Source organism: Podospora pseudopauciseta, chromosome 6 (assembly GCF_035222475.1).
Source record: "Podospora pseudopauciseta strain CBS 411.78 chromosome 6, whole genome shotgun sequence".
NCBI lineage: Eukaryota > Fungi > Ascomycota > Sordariomycetes > Sordariales > Podosporaceae > Podospora > Podospora pseudopauciseta.
Window position 1 is genome coordinate 1,305,747 of NC_085895.1, and position 21,006 is coordinate 1,326,752.

Consider the following 21,006-nt stretch of genomic DNA (forward strand, 5'->3'; position numbering starts at 1 on the left):
TTCTCTCTGGGCCAGTAATTGCCCGGCCCCCTACTTATGACCACTCAGGGTCGCCAACAACACACTTTTCGCCTGATCACACACCTTGTTTCATGGGATGGGAGTGGGCTCCTGGAGTTCCTCAGAGACGAAGGGAGGAGATCGTCAGGTCGCCGGTTATGATGGCTCGACAGGGACGGAGGTATGCTCTGAGATCCGAGAAGTGAGGGTGCTCCTCTCTCTGATCAAGGGAGAATGGATGAGGGAGTGGCAGGATTAAATTGTTTTCTCTTCTTTTTGCTAAATAATGTTTTCTTTTCGCTTGGAAGGGATGTTTTTTTCTTGTGTACGCATTTGCCCACTGGTTTGTAGTGGTCAAATGCGAAGGGAGGTTTGGTTTGGGGTGCGGCCACAGGCCTGAGGGTTTGAGTAAGGAAGTGGGGCTCTCGGAGGATTCGGAGGTTCAGGGGTCATGTATATAAGCGGTCTGCTTCGGACATTCTGTTTTAGACAGAACATCGACTTTTATTTCTTCATATTTTTGTGCCTTGCACGCGTGCAGGCAATTCTGGCCCTCTGATCAGGCCGATCAGGTGCTTATTATGTGGTCTGCGAGCCCATAGAGTCTTTTCTTTGTCCTACGTGGAGTGCGGCCTGCGAGCGAGCTACTGTCACGGAGGTGCGCTCATTCATACACCCTGTTGAGGGTATATTTGTGGTGTTGTGGTTGGTTTGTGTGTTTTCTCACCATTTCATTATATTATTTAATTTTATAAAGCCTATATTTAGAAATCTCTTTCCTTATACTCTGTCTTTAGCCTTTTTAATACTTTTTTTATTTCCTAGAACTCTATATTTTCCTATTTAACGTACTAATTAAAGTTTTCTTCGGAGTTTACCGCTTTACTTTATTAATACCCAATAGTTATTACCTTTATAACCCTCGGTCCCTTTAATATAGTAGTTAATACGATTTCCTTTTTCTATCCGAGCCGTTTAAGTATCCTATAGTCCTTCTTAAAATATCCTACTTTACTATAGTTAAAATATTTAAAGTTATTTTTACTTTAGCCTTAGCTTTACGGCCTTTACTACTATATAATATCGACGTCTATCGGTCCCGAGTATATAATACCGGAGTAGCTAGTATTAAGGTATCTCTATTTACGCTTATCGTTAAAGCGGTTACTATTAAAGTATCCTCTATAGCTATTACTATAATTACCTTTACCGTTACTTTCTTTCTTTTTTATACGATACTCGAATTACCGATCGTCGATTCGTATAGCTATAATAATATACTTATCGATAGTGTCGGGCCTTATCTCTTTATATAATTTATCTTTTACTTTATCTTTAAGGCTATAGTAAAAAAGTTATATTAACCCTTTATCGTTAATAGCGTTATATAGGCTATCGATTTTAAATTAAGCCGCGTAGTTAGCTGCCGAGCGCGTCTAGCGTAGACTTAAAAGTCTATTCTGCGCGCGCTTTACCTTATTATACTCCTTAAATATTTCTTTAAATTTAGTTTTAAAAGTATAATAGCTTTTAAAGTATTTTACAGTAATTTTTTTTTAATCCTCCGGCTTTTATTTATAATAGTCGTTAAGGATAGGCTCGAACTATACGAGAGCTTTATCTTTAAGCTTAATAGCCGCGAAAATTACTTTCGACTTTTCGTTAGTAAATTAATTTAGGTATTAACGAAAATAGGTTTTAAATTAAATTAAAAACCCTTTAAACTTTGCCTTTTCTCCTCTATAGTACTCCGGTACCGGAAGCTTAATAGTCGATTTAAATATAACCGAGATAGCGAAAATTTACTTCCGGGTTTATTAAGCCTCGTCCTCGAGCTCTTTAAGACGCTTAATAACCTACTTTACGGTAAAGGGTATAGGTTTAGCGGAAGGTCCCTCGGCGCCTAGGTTAGGCGAGACGCCTTTTATCTAAACGTTCTTAAGTCCGGCTATAGTAGTAAAAAGATACTTTTAATTTATTTATAATAGAGTTAAAGTAAATATATAACGTATAACGAACCCCTATTTAGAACCTTTAAAAGGGATATCGGTTAAAGGTACTTTTAAATAATCCTAGTTCGGTATAGCTAAATAATATATAATAAAATATTTCGATATAAATATTAAATATTATAAATATAATTTAAATTATATATTACAGAACTATTTATTTACGCTAATTAGTTCCTCCGTATATATAGTCCTTACGCTAAGCCTAGCACCGTTCTAGATCGATTAACTCGACCCTCGATCCTATCGATACTATTACTTTTAGAGTTAGCTCTTCTAGATCGATCCTCGATCCTATTAATCCTATCTTAATTAGTTCTTGCTTATACATTAACGATTGGTCCGTGGTGCGCTCTCCGCCCCACTAGGTATTAAGCCGTAACAAGTTCGGTATAGCTAAGCAGTGCACAATAAAATATCTTAATGTAAATACTAAATGCCGTAAATATAATTTAAAATTATATATTACGGAACTGTCTATTTACATTAGCTAGTTCCTTTATATATATAGGCCCTATGCTAAGCTTAACGCCGTCCTAGATCGATAGACTTTAGCATCGATCCTATCGATACTATCTATTTTAGTTTAACTCTTTTAGCTCGATCTTCGATCTTAATAATCTTACTTTAATTAGTCCTTAACCCTATACTAACGATTAGTCCGTAGTGCGCTTACGCCTTACTAAGTATTAAGCCGTAATAGATAGTAGTTTATATATATAGAGGAACTAGTGTTATGTAACAAACCTCTATCCAGAACCGCTAAAAGGGATACTAATTAAAGGCATTTCTAAATAATCTTAGTTCGGTATACCTAAATAGTATATAATAATAGCTTATTTTAATTATAATAGTTTAATACTAACGATTGTGACTTATATTACTTACTGCGAAACTATTTATCTATATTAGCCAGTTCTTCCGTATATATAGTCCTCGTGCTAAGCTTAGCACCGTCCTATATCGATTAACTCGACCCTCGATCCTCGATCTTAATAATCCTATCCTAATTAATCCTTACTTATATATTAATAATTGGTCCGTAGTGCGCCCCGCGCCCCACTAGGTATTAAGCCGTAATATATTATAGTTAAACTAATAAATAAGTTAAACTATATACGGGGCATAACGCGTATAGCTAATTGCTAGTGGAACTAATTAGGATAAAAGTAGCCTCGCTTATAGATTATTGCTAAGAAGTAATAATCTAACGCGGGATTATTAATAAAAATTAATAATTTAGGATAGGATTATTATTAAAAGATAATAATATAGGAGACTATAAAGTTTATTTATACAGAGAAACTAATTATTATAAATAGATAGTTCCGTAATATATAATTATAGTCTATATTTATACTATTAATATTTATATTAAAAATTTTTATTATATACTATTAAAATATAGCTTTTATTTATGGATTTTACAGTGTATTTAAGCCTTATATATTATAGGGCCTTAAAAGTAATATAATAGCTTAAATTAGCAGTGTTTAGGGACTGCGGTTACCGGAGCGGAGGCTCGGCCTCCGGAAGTAATCCAAGGTCCCGGAAGGCCGAGCGTTAAGGCCGGTGCCCTATAGTGGTTAAACGGTAGCGGCAACGTAGCTTGCAGTAGTTAAACGGTAGCGGTAACGTAGCCTGTAACTTTATATTTAAATAGTGCACTTAGCGGGCGTTCGGGCCCGGGAAACGCGCGTTTAGGCCCGGGAACGGAGTTACCTTCGGGGAGCAAGTAAAAAGCCGATAGCTTATAAGACCTCTGCCTTATACCCTATCCACTGTAGTATTTTTTAGTCTATAAGGTTTAATTAATATACTAGTTCACTACACTCATTAGTGCCTCACAAGCCTATGTTACAGTAATTCTCTTTTATATATTATAGAGCGCCGCCCCTATAATCCTCGTTCCTTTAGTGCCACGGCAACTGTCGAATGCTGCAGTTAAAGTCTTCTTCGCTCTTAGTGTACTACGCCGATAGCTATTTAAGCCTATATTTACAGGCTTTAATAGCACCTATTTTAATATATATTATTTTATTATATTAAATTAATTATTAAAAGTTACTTTTTACTCGTATCCTTTTTAGAGGTTCTATATAAAGATTCGTTATAATTAGTTAATATAAATAAATAGTTCCGTAATATATAATATAAATTATAATTATTAATATTTAGATTAATGTAGTTAGGATAAGCTATTATTATATATTATTTAGCTATACCGAACTAAAATTATTTAAAAGTTATTTTTAATTGAGTATTCCTTTTAAAAGTTTTAGATATAAATTTATTTTATAAAAAGCTTTTAAATAACGTTTTTTAGGTATAGTTTCTTAAACTATTAATTTGGGGTCCGCCATAAGCCTAAGGTCTTTCTAATTAGAGAAAGTAAAAAAGTAGGGCTCTCGGAGGATTCGGGAGTTTAAGCGTTATATATATAAACGGTTTGCTTCTAATATTTTATTTTAAGTAAAATATTAACTTTTATTTTCTTCGTATTTTATGCCTTACACGTGTGTAGGTAATTTTAGCCCTCTAATTAGACTAATCCAGTGTTTATTATATAGCCTGCGAGCCTATAGTGTTTTTTCTTTATCCTACGTAAAATGCGGCTTGCGAGCAAGCCACTATTACTTAAGTATATTTATTAAAATAATAAGAAAAGATATAAATTAACTACAACACTATAAATATATCCTTAACAGGGTCTCTAAATAAATATATTTACGTAATAGTAGCCCGCTCGCAAGCCGCACTCCACGTAAAATAAAAAAATAACACTATAGGCTCGCAGGCCGTATAATAAGCACCGGATTAGCCTAATTAAAGGGCCAGAATTGCCTACACGCGTATAAAGCATAAAAATATAAAGAAATAAAAGTCGATATCCTATTTAAAATAAAATGCCCGAAGCAGACCGCTTATATATATAACTCCTAAATCCCCGAATCCTTATAACGAACCTCTATCTAGAACCTCTAAAAAGGATATTAGTTAAAGGCACTTCTAAATAATTTTAGTTCGGTGTAGCTAAATAATATATAATAAAATATTTTAATATAAATATTAAATACCGTAAATATAACTTAAATTATATATTACGGAACTATCTATTTATATTAGCTAGTTTCTCTATATATATAATCCTTATACTAAGCCATAACTAGTCTCTTAAGGCTACTAATTTCCTTTGCCTAGTCTGCTTAGTACTTTAATTATACTAATCGCTTTGCTTAGTTTACTTAGTGCCTTAATTATATTAATTACTTTTGCTTAGCCTATTTAGCGCCTTAATTATATTAATTACTTATCCTTTAGTATAATTGGCTCCCCTATATATTTTCCTAATTAGCTCCTATTTCCGTGGCCCTATAACCGTCCTGTACTAAGGTTATAATATAGCCCCACAACCGTCCTACACTAGGGTTATAATAATCCTCCGAGAGCCCCATTTCTATACTTAAATCCTTAAGTATGTGGCCGCACCCTAAACTATTATTTAGAGACCTATTAAGGGTATATTTATGGTATTATAGTTATTTTTATGTGTTTTCTAACTATTTTACTATAGCTAATAAGGGTCCTAAATAAAGTATATTTCTCTTAACTATAGCTTAAAGCTTTACAATAAAAACAAATAAATAATAATTTTTATTACGTATTATAAACTATAATAATGAAAATTTTAATTTTAAATTTATTTAGCGATTTTATAGTTCAAGATGTTTATTGTAAATTATTATTTTTAGTCATTTTAATCAGTAATTTTAGTAAAATATATTGAAATGAAATTTAAAATAATTAAAAAGATAATAAAGCAAAGTTTTGATTATTAAAAACTATTATTAAATTTATAGTTATTAAAACTAAAGTTTATAGATTAATTAGATTATAATAATAAATATATTATTAATTTTGATATTAATTAGTTGAAAAGCTGAGGATTAGCAAAATAGTAGTATCAAAAGTTTCTAAATATCCTATAAAAGTTAAAACTTCTTTTCTTCATAGCTTACTTTGTGTAATCCCGTTAGTTCCCTATAGACCTCATAGCCTAGCGCCCTGTAATTTTACCTTATTTCTCAGGCCTTGAATTTAACAGGAACAGTTCATAAAACCACCTGCGGTCCCGAGGTGCGCGCGCATCCCTGCTTGGGATTGTTCTTTCGTTATTGTTCTCGTCGACTTTGATTTCTTTGTACCATGCCCTAGGACCTAGAATCTGCCGCTTGTCTGTCGCTCTTTCCCACCTACTATAGTTTTGATTCATGTCTAATCGAGACTGCCTCATCACCTCGGCGATATCCCACCTAACCCCGGACTTCTGGGCCTCGTCCCATCTTATCTTAGCTCGGGACAGGTCACGAAGCACCAGTTTACATAACACTAGCTCCAAATCACTTCCTCACAACAAAAACCAATTCATGTCGTAATTCCTCCCGCGCCTAACGACAGTTTTACCTTTTTTTTTTTTTGGTTTGCGGGGCGGACAATTCTTTCTCCTTGCAACTTATGAACCACCATTCAACGGTTTCACATCACGAATTGGACCTTTGCTACATGGCGGTATAAGAGACTGTTTCGCGGCATCCCTGATATCAGAACAGGCACCTGGATGAGCACTCACAACATGGCGCGCGATGAGACAATAGCCGATGTCGGCACCGACGCGACCGAGTCGACAAGATTGCTAAGGGACAGAGATGAAACCAGCAACAGCGAAAGACGACAAGATGAAGGAGAGGCCTGGGTGGGTTACGCAGACTTTGAGGGTTTGCCTTGGTGGAGGAGACCGACAGTTTGGTTCCTCTTGGTACCATATGCGCTTTTTACCCTGGCATTTGGAGGGACGGTGGTGCCAAAGCTGAATTTGTATGACCCTCCCCCCCTCAGTCAAACAGAGGATGATGTTAGCTGATTATCGATACAGGATTCTCGAGCTGGTATGCAAACGCTACTTTGCCGACCGCTCCGCCCGCGACCCAGATTTCACCTTCACTCCGGTTGTTCCTGGCGAAGACAACGACCAATGCTTCATCCCTGAAGTTCAGCGGTCTGTCGCAACCTTTATGATGGTTCTCAATGTTTTGACTGGATTACTCAGCGCCTTGACGGCGCCGAAGTTGGGGTCGTTGTCGGATCGTTATGGCAGGAAACTCATGCTGACGGTTTGCGCGCTGGGTGGGATTATGAATGAGATTATTACCATCCTGGCGGCCAAGTTCCCGGAAACGATTCATTACAACTGGCTGATCTTGGGCGCGTTGTTTGATGGGCTTACGGGTTCATTTACGGCGGGTAGTGTGCTGATTCATTCGTACACGAGCGATTGCACGCCCCCTTCGAAGCGCGGTGTGGCGATAGGGTACCTACACTCGTGCTTATTCATGGGGCTGGCGTTTGGACCGCTGTTGGCGGGGTATTTCGCTGAGTGGACAGGGTCGTTGTTGTCGATCTTTTATGTGACGCTGGGATGTCATATGTTCTGGGTGTTTTCCATGTTGTTTATCACCCCGGAATCGCTGTCAAAGAAGAGACAATTGCTGGCGAGGGAGAAGTACGAGATTGAAAAGGCCGCGAGACGGCCACCGACTGTTGCGACAAGGGTTGGGGAGTTTGCGATGAGGGCGATGCTTGGACAGCAGATCAATGGGGTTGTGTACATGATGAAGAACCAGAACCCGTTTGCGCCGCTCAAGATTCTGTTTCCCAAGGGAGCGCACAATGCGAGGTTGAGGAGGAATTTCTTGATCCTGGCGTTTTTGGACATGGTGCTGCTCGGGGCTGCCATGAGTGGCGGGACGGTTATAATATTGTACACCGAGTACGTGTTTGGATGGCGCAACTTGGAGAGCTCGAGGTTTGTCTCGCTTGTGTCGATGGTCAGGGTTGTGGTTTTGCTTGGTATCTTCCCGGTTATCAACTATGTGTTCCGGACGAGAAAGGCTGCTCGCTTGAGGCGGGAATCGACTGCGCCGATTGTGGAGAAGAATAACGGGGCGGACGAGTTCGATATCTGGATTTTGAGAAGCGCGATTCTGTCGGACGTGGTGGGAGTGATTGGGTATGCTGTTGTCCGGGATCCAGCGATATTTGTTGGATGCGCCATCATCACGGCGTTTGGTGGCCTCGGTTCAGCTACTATTCAAGCTGCACTCAGCAAACATGTGCCCGCTGAGCGTGTTGGTCAGCTTCTTGGAGGCATAGGATTGCTTCACTCGCTGGCGAGAATTGGTGCGCCGGTTCTATTTAACGGGATCTATGCCGCAACGGTGTCGTCGTATCCGCAGGCGTTCTTTGTGGTGCTGGCTGGCCTGTTCAGTGCTACGTTTATCGCATCGCTTATGCTGAAACCTGGAGGTAAGTTTCCTGACTGAATGATGTGAGAGCTAATAGACTTGGGTGCTGACATTTTACAGTGTACATGACCGAGGATGATGCGGAGCCAGTCGAGATTGTGGCTACCCCTGGTGAGCGGGATGCGCTGGAGGATGATGAGCTCCTTCTGAGAGTCTCTTGATTGTGATGTAGCTTTCACATGTCAATATGGATCTGGAATATGGGTGGGATTTTGTCTGCATTGCATTGGTTGTTGGGAGGTTGATCACTCGAAGTTATTAGACAGAGTCAGGTGTAGATGTGCATAACTTGAGCACATTGCATAAATTCATGAACTGAACGAGCGCATTCTTTTACTCTCCAATTACCCACCCGACCGTTTCAAAAACTGAGATACTTGCTTTTATGCTGAATGCCAACTGCCACATCAACATTGAGGTCGGATGTGACCTGCGCGGGGACCCTTTTTGTGAGTGGCTGTGGCAACCGTTCGTTTGATGTAGGCCGAGCTTCTTCCGCTATAAGCCCGCTAAATCCCACTTTCACTCTCAACAACAGCACTCGGCTTCAAACGACAGTCAATCACACCACAGATCGGCAAGCTATTCCCAAGTAAGCCAGCCACCATGCTCTCCTCACGAGCATCAAAGCTGAAGCCTTTTCCCGGTGTATATTCTCACTGTCTTTTATCCCCAGGAACATTCCCGCAACAGCAGCAGCAGCGTTTGCTTCACCAAAAACGACCTACCCCACCACCACCACCACCACAACTTGGACAACCACAACGACGACCAACTCTCACCACTTTTCCAACCCCACCGCCCTCCCTCTCAAGAAAAATCCCCTCCCTCAAAATGTCCACCACCCCCTCAAAATCCTCCCCCCCTCCCACCAACATAACCTTCGGACCCTATCCCATCCCCCATTCTCAAATCTTCCTCCTCACCCCCCTCACCTTTGCCCTCGTCAACCTAAAGCCTCTTTTGCCAGGCCATGTCTTGGTGTGCCCTATCTACCCACACAAACGCCTCACCTCTTTGTCTCAGGAAGAACTCCTCGACCTGTGGTCCACCGTCCAAAAAGTCCAGGTCATGCTCGCTAGGCATTACTTCCCTTCCCCTGGCGCCCCGGAGCAAGGGAGTTTTAACATTGCTGTTCAGGACGGGCAGGAGGCAGGGCAGACGGTGCCGCATGTGCATGTGCACGTTATCCCGAGGATTAGAGGTGTGACGGAGAAGGGGGGGGATGGGGCGGGGGATGAGCTTTATGAGAGGATGGCTGGGGAGGAGGGGAATGTAGGGGGTGCGTTGTGGGATAAGGAGAATGGCTGTGGGGGGGAGAGGCCGGTGGGGAGGGGAAATTTCGATCGGATTGAGGATGCGGAGAGGATGGCGAGGGAGGCGGGGGATATGCAGAGTGAGGCGGAGGTGTATAAGCGGGTGTTAGAGGAGATGGAGAGGGATGAGGTTAGAGATTATGGGATAGAGAATGAAAAAGGGGAAAAGATGGCTGACGATGTGGTAGCAGGTGAAGAAGTAAAGTCACGGCAGCGGGGGGTAATGGGGTTTGGAGAGCATTTGATCTTGGAAATCAAAAAGGATCTCGGGTTGGTCAAGCAGGAGGTGGAGGCGTTGAATAAAGGGTTGGATGATGGCTATGTTCGCAAGCCGATGAGTGAATTTGCTGGATGGCATGATTGGTTGTCGAGGAAGGGGGAAGCGGCAATTGAGGATGAGGAACCACCAGACGTTGGAAAGCTATTCGAGGGTGATAAAAGAGCGATAAAGGCTTTGGACCGGTTTGATGGTTTTGACGACGACAGGGGACCAGGTGGTTGGGAGGACTATCAAGTGGACTACGAGTTTATGGCGCTGTATGATCAGAAATATGACCAGTGGAAGGGCAAGAGGAGGAAGCAGAGGCGGGAGGCGAGGAAACGGCGGGCGGCTGGGTGGGAAACATTCATTTCAAACAAGCCTGCACACGAGCCTTTCTTCGACGAAGACGAGAACTTTTCCCTTGGGCATGGCTCGGACGTTGACGGATCGGGCAAAGACAAGACTGTCCTGATCAGGATTTTGAACGAGAAGAAAGGTGTGTCTGCGAATTGGCACGTCAACTTTGAAGCCTTGACGGTCGATGAGGACGTTCAGAGGAGGTTTTTGATCGGGGTTGCGAGGGCCGAGAGGCAGCGCAAGCTTGCTTTTGTAAGATTTCCCATCAAGGGTGATGATCTAGGGGGATGGCTGGCGGCCAAGGGGGTCAACGGGGGGAAAGGTGGGAAAAATAACAAAGTAGTCCAGGATCGGGAACAAACCAAGGGAGGTAAAGGTGGCAAAGGGAAGAAGGGAAAGAAGGCGAAGGCGAAATAATTGCCTGATAGATGTCAACTGAATCGAAAAGGCTAGAGATGTTCACACGCTTATTCAATCGCTTTAACCAAAGCAAACATCACGCAATAAATGCCATGCCCAACTCTTCCAAGCAACAAATCAATCCGATTCGCAACGAGGGAAAACGTATATAAACTACCTAGGTAACCAACCAGAAGCCCATTTGTACACTGCCCACCAAATATATCCCAAAAGAGTATCCGAAATAAGTCAGCAATGCTCCCATCCCAATGATAACCCATTGCAACAAATCTAATCCAACCCAGGAAGATGGTCCAACGTCCCCATCGACCCCAAATTATCAAAACCACCGGTATCCATCTCATTACCTCCCCTGCCACCACCATTCAACCCCCTAAACATAAAAAGCGATGATGGATCACCATTGCTCGGCCCTTGGTTCGTTTGTTGCGGTCCGCCACCGTTCGGCGACATGCCCCATGTCTCGAAATTCTGCTGCCAGTTCACACCATCCTTGATGTACCAATCCTGTCCGTCAATCACATACCCCGAATTCGAGCTGACATGTCTCCTTGGGTTAGGGTTGAACGGCGACGGGTTGTACGAAGGCATCGGCGGTTGTGGTGGTTGCGACACGGTCGACCAGGCGTTCATTGCCGATAGGGGATCAGCTACCGACATGGCCATCGGGGAAGTGGCGGCCGTGGTGCTAGATGTGTGCGATTGTGTTTGTGGAAGTTGGAGCCCAGCCACGCTGAAGTTGGCGAGGATATCCGGGGACATGCTGGCTGCTGGGAGACGGCTGTCAAAGGTCATTTGTTGGTGTTGATGACTCGATGGGTACATATATGGGTTTGGTGGACTGTGTTCGGCTTTGCTGTTTGGGGAAGCGGGCAGGGATTGTGGTGACTGCGCCGAGTAGTGTGATGATTTGTTTGGTGACGGGACGTCCGAAGTGCTAAACGTGCCATACTTCTCGTCGGTGCGGTTGAGCACCAAAGAGGCTTCTTCGGGGAGCTCGACATTCCATTTCCGCGCAAGAACGCTGAGAATAGACAGTGTTCTGCGAGCGCACAGCCAATCCTCAGCAATTTCTTCCAGGTGTTTGATGCCGTGGATAATGTCTCTCTTGGCTGTCTTTTCAGGTAAGTTGAGCATGTGAATTGTGCAGGCTGAGTGCACCATATATACGGCGATATTGCAGATCTGTCGTAGGTTATACATCTTTTTGTAGAGGCGCATCAGTTTGGAGATGGCGCCAGCGTTGGAAGTACATATCCTCCTGGGCGAGACATGTGATGGTAATGGTGATGACGACGGGGTGTATTTGAGGAATGGCCGGAACAGGTGGATGTACTGCAGGTGATAGAACATGCTGCTCAAGGTTAGCTACAACACATCAAGGAAAAAAAAAATCAACGAGACATACTGCATCAGGATGACGTTCGGCAATTGCCCTTCCTTAGGCTCAAACTCCTTTGGCAACTCTGCTTTCCAATCCTCTAGTCGCCTGTGCAGCTCGCTGAGCTTCTTAAGCTCAACGTATTTCCCACTAGAGCGTCCTATATGATTAGGGTGGTAAAAGAAGAGCAGCAGATCGCTGCTAATCTCGCAAAGCTTCGATAGCTGTAAGCCAGTGGCCCTTGTTCGGGCAGGCTGCTTTGAAGACTGGTCAAAGCCGGCATCTGTGTATGGCGACCACATCATAGCGTCTTCGTCTGGAAATACATCGTACTTTGGTACATTGTATGAGTTCTTCGGAAGTTGAGGTAGCCGGCCGAGGTAGTTTGACCAGCACTTGTCGAATAGGAAACACCCCCAAAATGTGATCCTTCGGGCATCCACCTCCTTTTCATCTAACGAGTCCTTATCCTTGGAGATACCGCCAATGTCTAGGTTAAGACCAATGTCCTGAGCCATCCGGAAACTCATACCGCTGTATACCCAGCCCTTAGCCTCCCGACCACATCCCGCTTCTCGAACAGACATGAGCGCCAATGCCTGCACAGTGGTGAGTTTTGGCTTTTCGTACTCGTCATTCTCCACGATAAGCCTCTTTGCCTCGGCGAAAAAATGGTCCCCCTTCGTTCTACTGTCGCCGGATATCGCAAAAGCGCCCGGTACACTTGTGAAGTGGCATCCAAGAGATAACATCGCATTGACCAGCAGTGACGAACAATACACCGTGGTTCGTGGCTGGCCTCGTGGTTTCCCCTTGAAGAAGTCTCGGTAAAAGAGGTCCTTCGACAGCGTCGTGAAATAGGGGTAGTGCCAGTTGAAGTACATGTTGATGAGGTGAACGATCAGTTGTGTGTCCTTGGTCACTTCGGTCCAGCTAGTCACTGGATCTTCGCCCGACAGGTAGCTCTCGGATTCTGGTTCGTCAGGTACGTTGGCGGTTTCGCCGAGATAGATCAGATGAGATGTCCCACCGATGAATCGAACCGAACCATTCTCCAGCCTCAACTCTCCCATCTTGCGCGCCAATTCCCTCTCGCCTTCGACGGGTAGGTTTGCCGAATAGTCGTCGTCCAATCGGCCAAAGTCCTCCTCCTCATCTGCTTCATTAGAGATGTCATTTTTGAGAATGGACTCGGCGACGTTATCCAGGCTGTCACAAGTACGAATCTTTTTCACAATAGCCGGTACGTCCTCTTCGGCGGCGTTGAGGATGGCCTCAATCAAAATCTGGAGAGTCGAGTTCCTGGCCTTCATGCTGTCCGTCTTCTCACGGTAGACGCCCTTGCGGCGATGGTCCGAATTGGGATCATAGACACATTCAGTGCCGTAGACGCTGGCACATGCCGCGCAGCTCGGTAGAGCACCATCGCATTTTGATTTCCTCTTGCGACAGGCAATACAAGCAGTGCTTACACACCTTCGTTTCTGGTTGGCGGGATCGGCGGCGCGCCTGGATTTCTTCTTGGACGGTGGCGGCGGGTCGGCGCTCCCTCCCGCAAAAGCATCCAGATCTCCGTGTTCAAAGGAGGCGGCGACGGCGACGTCGGTTCCCTCCATCTTCCGGGTCGGCGGCGGCGGCGGGACAAGCGGTGGATCCCCGATCACTTGTATGATTGCGGTGCTTGACTTGCGGGTGCCCCGCGATGGCCGGGACGGTGGGGAAAATCGGAGCGCGGTGTGTCAGAGATGAACCCGACGATTCTGCGAGTGAGTGCCGAGTGATTTGAAAGCACCAGGCCACCCGCTGCCGCTGCGGGGAAAGGTAAGGGGGCGTTCCGAGCTAGAGACGCGGGGGTCACCCAGCTTTTTTTTTTTCACGGCCCACTCTGGAGGTTGAAGCTCCAGCTGAAGATTCGGCTTTTCAACGCTCACCTTTCACCCGCTGGGTCGTAATGTCAGGAGAGGAATATCTGGGTTTGAACAGCCGGAAAACAGCAACGGCAGGGTGTTAGTCACGGCCAGTCATGTGGTGGGTGGTCAGGAGGCGCCCGTTGTTGTGTAAGCCTCGTCTTGGGCCACGGGTGGGATGCGGCAATAGCTAGCGTTGACACTTGTTGACGGCAAGGCTACCGGCAAAACGTTGTTTGGGATTCCTGAATGATGGCAGGAAAAGTGGAGGAATTCAGAGACAGAAAGGAATGGCGAGAATTGAGGGAAGCATGAGCATATCAAAGACGCACGCGACGAAATAAACGAGCGAGGTTGTCTGATAGGCCAACGCAGTCTATTGGCATGGGTGGCAACCGTCTGCTGGTGGACCTTATTCAAGACCGAGAGAATCATAGCTGCTGGACATTGAGAAAGCAAGACCCAACTGCAGCATGCGGTGTTTGGTCGAGATAAGTTACCGCTGCTGGCCAGATCGCCGCAAGATAAGGCTGCTTCGTGATGGGTGGTCGAGGTGAGCTGCCATTCGGTCTGGGACGACCCGAAAGGTGGGATGGTGTTCCCGTTCCCTACGAGGTGTGAACAGCGAGCGAGACATTAAAAGACCCTGGGAGGCCGGGTTTTCAGCCGGGTTACCCGTCCAGCGTGGCCCTGGTTAAATTTCTTTACCTAACAGAATCGCGCTGAGCAGGTTTCGTAAACATGTCAGTCTGGTTTTGAAGTTTACTGACAGCTTCCACCAGGTCTCATGGCCTCATGGCATTCTGCTCAAGATGATCATAGTGATATGGGCTTGATAAGATTCCTGGCTCGGCAGTTCAAGTTGATTCGCTACCTGGTCCCGGGAATGCCAAGAGCGAAGGATCACCACCAAGAAAGGCTTGGCTTGCGGGTCTAGACCAGAGTGTGGGGGTACCCCCGGATTCTGAATACGGGTTATCTATTGGTTGCCCGGATAGCTGCATAATATGTCGACGACGACGTCCATGGTGAAGCCTTCAATTTTCACTCTTTTATGAAGACATTATTTCGAACCTGCAGCCTGTGCTCTAAGACTTGCCTGCGGGTGCTAGTAACAAAAATCTCTCCGGCTTCGGAATTGTGCTCAACTTCTTCATGTCGGTCTCATCCACCTGGATCCCCTTCTCCCTAGCCAAGTCAATGACGGCCCAGATTCTGGAATCCTTCTCCCAGTAGCACCGATCCAGCAACGCCATCAGAGTGTCGTCCGTGGGGTACTTGGCGACTCTTTGGACCAAATGCTCCCCCATATCCCACAACCGCGCAAACGCCAGGTCAAGGTCCCCCTCCCTGTCAGCCGCAAGATTGCGCACCGTATCATTAAGGGCCACCAACGGCTTCCTCACCGTCATCGTTGGGTCGATCCGCGGATAGGCCCGAGCAATCAGGTTCCAATCCTCCGCCGTCTTGGCCTGTCTACACAGGTATCCCAGCCCCCAATCACTCCCCTCCATAAGCGGCTGCACCCTCTCAAGCGCGTCCACCAACGCCCCCATATCCCCCTGCAAGCCCACAAACTCCAACAGCGCCACCGGCCCCGAAGCTGGCACCTTCCTCCCCTTCTCCTTCAACTCTCCCAAAATCTCAAACACCCTATTCGCCATCTCCGGCTCCCTCACCAACAACCTCAGTATACTCCTCGACTCCTCCTTCAACCCGGGGTACGACTCGGCCTTGATGCTCGCCACCTCCAACGCCTCCTTCAATTTCCCCTGATCAGCATAGCAATCCACCAACGCCTCATAATGCAACTCCGTCATCTTGATCCCCCTCCCAGCCAACTCCTTAAACGCGGCTGTTGCTAGCTCCTCATCACAATGCCTTGCCCCGGTGTTCAGAGTATTATTCAACATCCCATCACTCGGCACCACAAGCCCATTCTCCACCAGCTTCCCCCAGAGGTATTTCGTCCCCTCGAGATAACTCTCCCTCGAACACTCCTCCAACATATAATACCACACCTCCATCGGCACCCCGTCCAACCTCCCTTCTTCCCCCCTCCCTTCCTCCCTCCCAGTCTCCAACCCAACCCTCATCATCAAAACCTGAAACGCCTCCTCCGTATACCCCCTCTTTCCCAGTACATGAACCACAGTATCCCACCCCGTCCCACTCATCCACCTCCTTTCCCCCTCCTCTTCCCACCCCACCACCTCCTCCAACGCCTCCAACGCCAGCTCCTCCTGCCTCTCCCTCAGTAACCCCAAAATAACATCCTCCCTCACCTCCTTGATCAACTCCTCCCCGTAAACAACCCCTATCCGTCTCAATATCAAGTTCCTAAGCGTGTAATCAGGGTGAATAGCCAGCAATTTAATCGCCGCCCTCCAAAACTCCTTGCTAGGGGCAATACTGGCTTTGTCCATCTCCTTGAGAATGTCCTCGAGCTCCCAGGCTGAACCCCGTTCTGGATCCCAGTTTGCAACAACCAATGCCCGGTAGAGGAGTTCATTCGGGGGTTGGTGACGGTCGGTGACGAGGTAGTGGACTAGTGATCTGATTTTGAGACCCGTGAAGCGTTTGGTGTGTTTGGAGTGGGAAGTCAACAGGCGGGTGAGGGTAAGGAGGAGGGTGGGGGTTGACAAGGAGGCGAGGAGAGATGGGGGGATGGTGTTGTCGGGGAAGGTGAGGATTTCAAGGGAGGGGGTGGTGATTGCTGGGGTTTCTGGTTGGTCGGTAGTGGCTGTTGTTGTTGTTGTTGTAGTAGTAGTAGTTGGTAAAGATGAGACCTCATGCTGATATCGCTCCTTCAGCAGCTTCCGGTTGGCTTTTTCATGTTGCCATAACCTCTGGTGTTTCCCTGGTCGAGTCTTTTTCGATCTTTGGGCGAGCTGAGAGCCATCTTCAATAACAGGTTGTTGCTGTTGTGATAGCATCAAGTTTGAAGTAAGCAGTGCAGTGCTGGAACCATCTTCTTCATGAGCAGCAGCCACAGTAGAAGTGAGCCTGCGCGGTACTAACGGCCTCAGCCTCGACGTCTTTTGAAAAAGTGCCGCATCGATTGACGGGCAGAGACACCTCCAAAGGCCATCGACAACTTGGCGGGGAGCTGCCATGTTAAGATGGTCGTGAAATCAAGCTTCTTGGTGGTGGTGGTGACCGTTGATCAGGTTGAAAGCTCAACTTAATTTTTTGGAGGGGCCAGTGCCAAGACTTGAAGTCAAGGTACGTACCTTCTCACTCAGACGCCAGATCACGTGGGTCCCTCTGTTCGTGTGACAGGCTCTTGTCCAACATGAAAGCTGGCTGTTTATTTTCTTATTGTTTTCTGTTATTATTCTTGATACTCCAGGCCAGTGAGACAAGCCAAATCAAACGCATGCTATGCCGCAACAAAGGTATGCTGTTTTCACACCAGCCAAAGCAACCCTGCCTTCCAGCTCAACACATGACCGGGTATCTTCTTTTGGCTGTTAGAACCTCCGCCTGTCCCTCAGACTCGGCAGCCCCAGAAGAGCACTGGGAACAGCCTGAACGGCAGCCGATAATCCCTGCCTTCCCTCGCCTTGAACCGCCGTCGTAGCATATGAGCCTCCCCATCAAACACATCACTCTGGAAACAACTCCCCCCTCACGCACCCCTATTCCCACCTCTCCCACCCCTCCCACCTCTCCCTCTCCCACCCCTCCCTCTATCACCCCCACCCCTCCCACCATAATCCCCTCTCTGATGTCCTCCCCGTCCCCCTCTATACCCACCCCCACCCGACTGCTGCTGCTCCTTGACAATATCGATAATCTCGTCCGGAACCCGTAGGTATTTAATCTGTCATTCCCATCATTAGCCCCCATCCCCATCCTCCCCCCAAGGCTCCTACTCACATTATTCCCCTTGACATAAACCTCCGGCAACCTCACAAACTTATCCCCCTCCTATTCAACCCGTCAGCATTTCATTCATTCCCCTCCCCACCAGTGAATTTAGAGCGCAAAACCCACAGGACTAGTCTGCACCACCTCCCTCAACGTCAAATTCATCCAAGTATCACACAGCACCAAATGCCCATTCAGCGTCTCCCCGTTCTTGAGCTCGACCAGCATCGGGTGGCCCTGCGCCGCGTTAAGGAGACCAAGAGGCAACTGCAACGCCCACCCCACAATCAAAATCAGCAATATACCCTTTTTCCCAATCCCCCTCTTGACGTACCATCTTTGCCCGCCTATTCTCTCTCCCCTTTTCCTTCTAAAACCCAACCTTTTGCCGCGCGTAGAAATCGTTTTCAATCGAAAAAAAGATGTTCGATTGACCGGCGTGTCGTGTGGCGGCAAGTGATGGGTAATTCGTCGTTTCGTTAGGTAAGGTAGGTAAACAAAGTCGCAATGAATAGGTGGTTGGCAGACATCAGACAAACAAGCGCCGCCCAAGAAACATGACCTCAGCGCGTCTCCCTTCCCTAAACCTCCCCCCCCAGCCTTGCGGGGACACTGTAGTGGGGGACCTGAACCGTGCACAGCCGACAATTACCCGACTAAATTTCCCCGCTAGCGCGCGACCGTTGTGGGGACCTAAACTTTGATGAGACGACATGGCACGAAAAAAAAAAGTCCCAGAATGGGAGTCAATAACCATGTGAGGGATGCACTTCCATGAGGGAGACGAAAGCAACTGCGAGTCTAGTGACATTGAAGGCACTCTGATACCAAAAACTCAACAGCTGAAGTTTTCTGTGGACTTAGAATCAAAAGCAAAGCAAAATCATTTGATGAACCAGCAAAAGAGTAAGTTTGGACGAGCTGGGAATCGAACCCAGGACCTTTCGCATACAGGTGAGTATGCTAAGCGAACGCTCTACCAACTGAGCCACACGCCCGTGGTTATTTGATGGAGGTTACACTCAGACGCAGCCCCTATCATTGAGATCATTCCCTTGACAGCGCACATCTCACTCTAGCAAGGGACTTTCAACCACAATCTGATGTTCAAGATAAACCCATCTGATATCTATGTAACCTGACAAAAAACAACCCAACCATTTGGATGATGAATCCGAGATAGACTATCCCCCCCCCCTTTGCGCAACGCAACAAAAACCAAGAGACCACACCAACCCGAACAGCATCCGTTACAGTAATCCATTCCGTCATGCGTTCCCAAATCCTTTGACACGTTACCCACCACAGCCTGAGAGACCAGCAAAACACGCCCGTTTTAGCTTCTTTCCACATTGTTCATTCTGCCAGCAGGTTCGTCATGGCGTTAAATGGCGCTCTCTCGGCTCTTGCGGTAACTCGCCTGCGGAGCAGCTGGAGTCAGTATACGCACTTCTTCTCTCTCTCTACTGGAAAGAATAAGCCGAAGCACGACTTGCCTCCTGTTCAACTTGCAGACCGTCAATGACAGGGGCAAGTTCACTGAGAATCTCGTGGGCCTTCTTGTGGAACTCAATCTGAGCAGCAAGGAGCTCGGCCAGGTTGCGCAGGGGTTCGGGGGTATCGACAACCTATTTGTGGGTTAGGACAATCAGCGCTTCGATCCTCGGCCTCTATGGGTGACAAGAATACTCACGTTCTTCATGACACCAACAGCCTCCTCGGTCTGTGTGACAAACTCATCCTCAGCCTTCTCAATTTCCTCTTGGGCCTCAGGGCTGAGCTCCTGCTCGTCGTGCTGGCCGCTAGGGGCAGCTCCACCAAGCTTCCAGGTGGTGCCCTTGACACGGGCCTTGACAGCATCCAAAGTCAACCTGGCCTTCTCGACCGCCTTGCGGGCGCGGGTCGCAAAGGTGATGTTGGTGTTCAGGGTGGTGTTCCACCCAGCCAAGAAGCGGCTTTGAACCTGGGCGTCCTGGGCGAGGCGGGCCTCTCCAACACGCTCCATGGCGAGCGCATACTTCTCGAGCGCAGTAGCAAGAGGATCCTCACCGGAGGAGGTGTGTTGCTGGTGGAGAGCCTGGGAGCTGGCCAACGAAGCGCGGGCGATAGCATGATGGAAGGTCTTGGGTTGAGGCTTAGCCGAAGGAGGGGCGGTCAGGGCAGCCTGGGCTTCAGCGGGAGAGGTAGCGCTCGACAACAGAGTAACCTTCTCGGAGACGGTGCGACCAAGGTCCTGGAAGGTCTCCTTGATATTAGGGGGGTAGTCGTAGGCCTCGTTGGAGTATTGGGAGCTATCCAATGATGGAGGGGTCAGATGGTGCCACCGAAACAACGAGCTCCGAGCTCAGAGAGCATCCATGTCACAAACTTACGTCACAGCCAGCATCTTCTGGTGGACAGCCTTGAGCGCATCCACGCGCTTCTCAAGGTCGATGTAGTCGGGTGGGAGTTCGGTCTGCAAAGCCAACATGGTCAACCACTTTGTTCCCTTCCCTTGTCGCCAAGCAAGCCCAACGCCGCCAGGAAGCTATCAATGCGCACCTTGTCCTCAGCCTGGCCCAGCTGCTCCTTGGTGTACTGGAAGGTGCGCGAGGCAAAGGGGGTGATCTGACCACCCAAAGAGCTGTAGAAATGCCATTGTCAGCGGTTGGCTGTTCGAATTCCATTGTTCTGGCGGCCCGAGCTCGAGGTTTATCAAAAGAATCTAGGGAGTCGAGAGAGGGGTTGTCCGTACGTGAGACTCTTCTGGAAACCCTTGAAAGCGTCCATCTTGTCGGGTTTGGGAGGTGCTGTATTGCAGTGTTCAGGGGACGTGCTTCTCGACGGCGGACTCAACGGGCGGTGACCGTAGCTTTGCGAAAAGGAGGATGCGAGGTTGACGTTGACACCAAAGCTTTGTGTCAAGTGGGCGTTGTTTAGGGGACAAGGCGCCGATCCCTAGCTACTGACGCCCCGCTAAACATTCCGCGTTGCAGCAGTCAACCCTGAATTTCATTGGCCGCGTCATGCTCCATGCGTCGCAGCCGTGTTTCTTTCAGGCAGCCAAGCATAAGGTCCAAGCATGTGCTTCACTTTTTATCTTTGTGTAACCCCAAGCATCATCATGAGCATAAAACGTC

The 21,006-nt window shown here is 47.0% G+C and overlaps 6 protein-coding genes and 1 non-coding gene across 7 annotated transcripts; 3 read left to right on the plus strand and 4 right to left on the minus strand.

Annotated features, from left to right (window-relative positions):
* Positions 1 to 6,105: 6,105 nt before the first annotated feature.
* On the plus strand, positions 6,106 to 8,532 carry QC763_603680 (uncharacterized protein; the record flags this gene model as incomplete). Its single annotated transcript, XM_062914211.1, has 3 exons — positions 6,106 to 6,884; positions 6,943 to 8,372; positions 8,432 to 8,532. The coding sequence occupies exons 1-3, from the start codon at positions 6,628 to 6,630 to the stop codon at positions 8,530 to 8,532; spliced, it is 1,788 nt and encodes a 595-aa protein (XP_062762704.1). The 5' UTR covers positions 6,106 to 6,627.
* A 445-nt stretch (positions 8,533 to 8,977) lies between these two features.
* Positions 8,978 to 10,723, plus strand: HNT2 (Dinucleoside triphosphate hydrolase; the record flags this gene model as incomplete). The annotated part of the gene is made up of 1 exon (XM_062914210.1): positions 8,978 to 10,723. One exon carries the CDS (start codon positions 8,978 to 8,980, stop codon positions 10,721 to 10,723), a length of 1,746 nt encoding a protein of 581 aa, XP_062762705.1.
* NIT4 (Nitrogen assimilation transcription factor nit-4) lies at positions 10,713 to 14,766 on the minus strand. The gene is made up of 3 exons (XM_062914209.1): positions 14,723 to 14,766; positions 12,135 to 14,660; positions 10,713 to 12,080 (listed from the first exon to the last, which is right to left on the minus strand). The coding sequence occupies exons 2-3, from the start codon at positions 13,721 to 13,723 to the stop codon at positions 10,997 to 10,999; spliced, it is 2,673 nt and encodes an 890-aa protein (XP_062762706.1). The 5' UTR covers positions 13,724 to 14,660; positions 14,723 to 14,766; the 3' UTR covers positions 10,713 to 10,996.
* A 336-nt stretch (positions 14,767 to 15,102) lies between these two features.
* Positions 15,103 to 17,130, minus strand: QC763_603650 (uncharacterized protein; the record flags this gene model as incomplete). The annotated part of the gene is made up of 1 exon (XM_062914208.1): positions 15,103 to 17,130. One exon carries the CDS (start codon positions 17,128 to 17,130, stop codon positions 15,103 to 15,105), a length of 2,028 nt encoding a protein of 675 aa, XP_062762707.1.
* A 515-nt stretch (positions 17,131 to 17,645) lies between these two features.
* On the minus strand, positions 17,646 to 18,224 carry QC763_603649 (uncharacterized protein; the record flags this gene model as incomplete). The annotated part of the gene is made up of 4 exons (XM_062914207.1): positions 17,646 to 17,840; positions 17,897 to 17,947; positions 18,014 to 18,154; positions 18,222 to 18,224. 4 exons carry the CDS (start codon positions 18,222 to 18,224, stop codon positions 17,646 to 17,648), a joined length of 390 nt encoding a protein of 129 aa, XP_062762708.1.
* A 576-nt stretch (positions 18,225 to 18,800) lies between these two features.
* QC763_0091450 lies at positions 18,801 to 18,885 on the plus strand. The gene has a single exon. It is a non-coding gene; the product is annotated as a tRNA-Ala (tRNA).
* Positions 18,886 to 19,350: 465 nt separating this feature from the next.
* Positions 19,351 to 20,820, minus strand: QC763_603630 (uncharacterized protein; the record flags this gene model as incomplete). Its single annotated transcript, XM_062914206.1, has 5 exons — positions 20,622 to 20,820; positions 20,429 to 20,510; positions 20,260 to 20,342; positions 19,581 to 20,178; positions 19,351 to 19,515 (listed from the first exon to the last, which is right to left on the minus strand). Exons 1-5 carry the CDS (start codon positions 20,654 to 20,656, stop codon positions 19,351 to 19,353), a joined length of 963 nt encoding a protein of 320 aa, XP_062762709.1. The 5' UTR covers positions 20,657 to 20,820.
* Between the last annotated feature and the right edge of the window lie 186 nt (positions 20,821 to 21,006).

Bases quoted from the DNA above. Each gene is read 5' to 3' on its own strand.
- NIT4 (XM_062914209.1), bottom strand. From the start codon at position 13,723: ATGGAGGGAACCGACGTCGCCGTCGCCGCCTCCTTTGAACACGGAGAT. The intron at 12,081-12,134 runs GTATGTCTCGTT...AACCTTGAGCAG, and splicing joins CCGAACGTCATCCTGATGCA to CATGTTCTATCACCTGCAGT.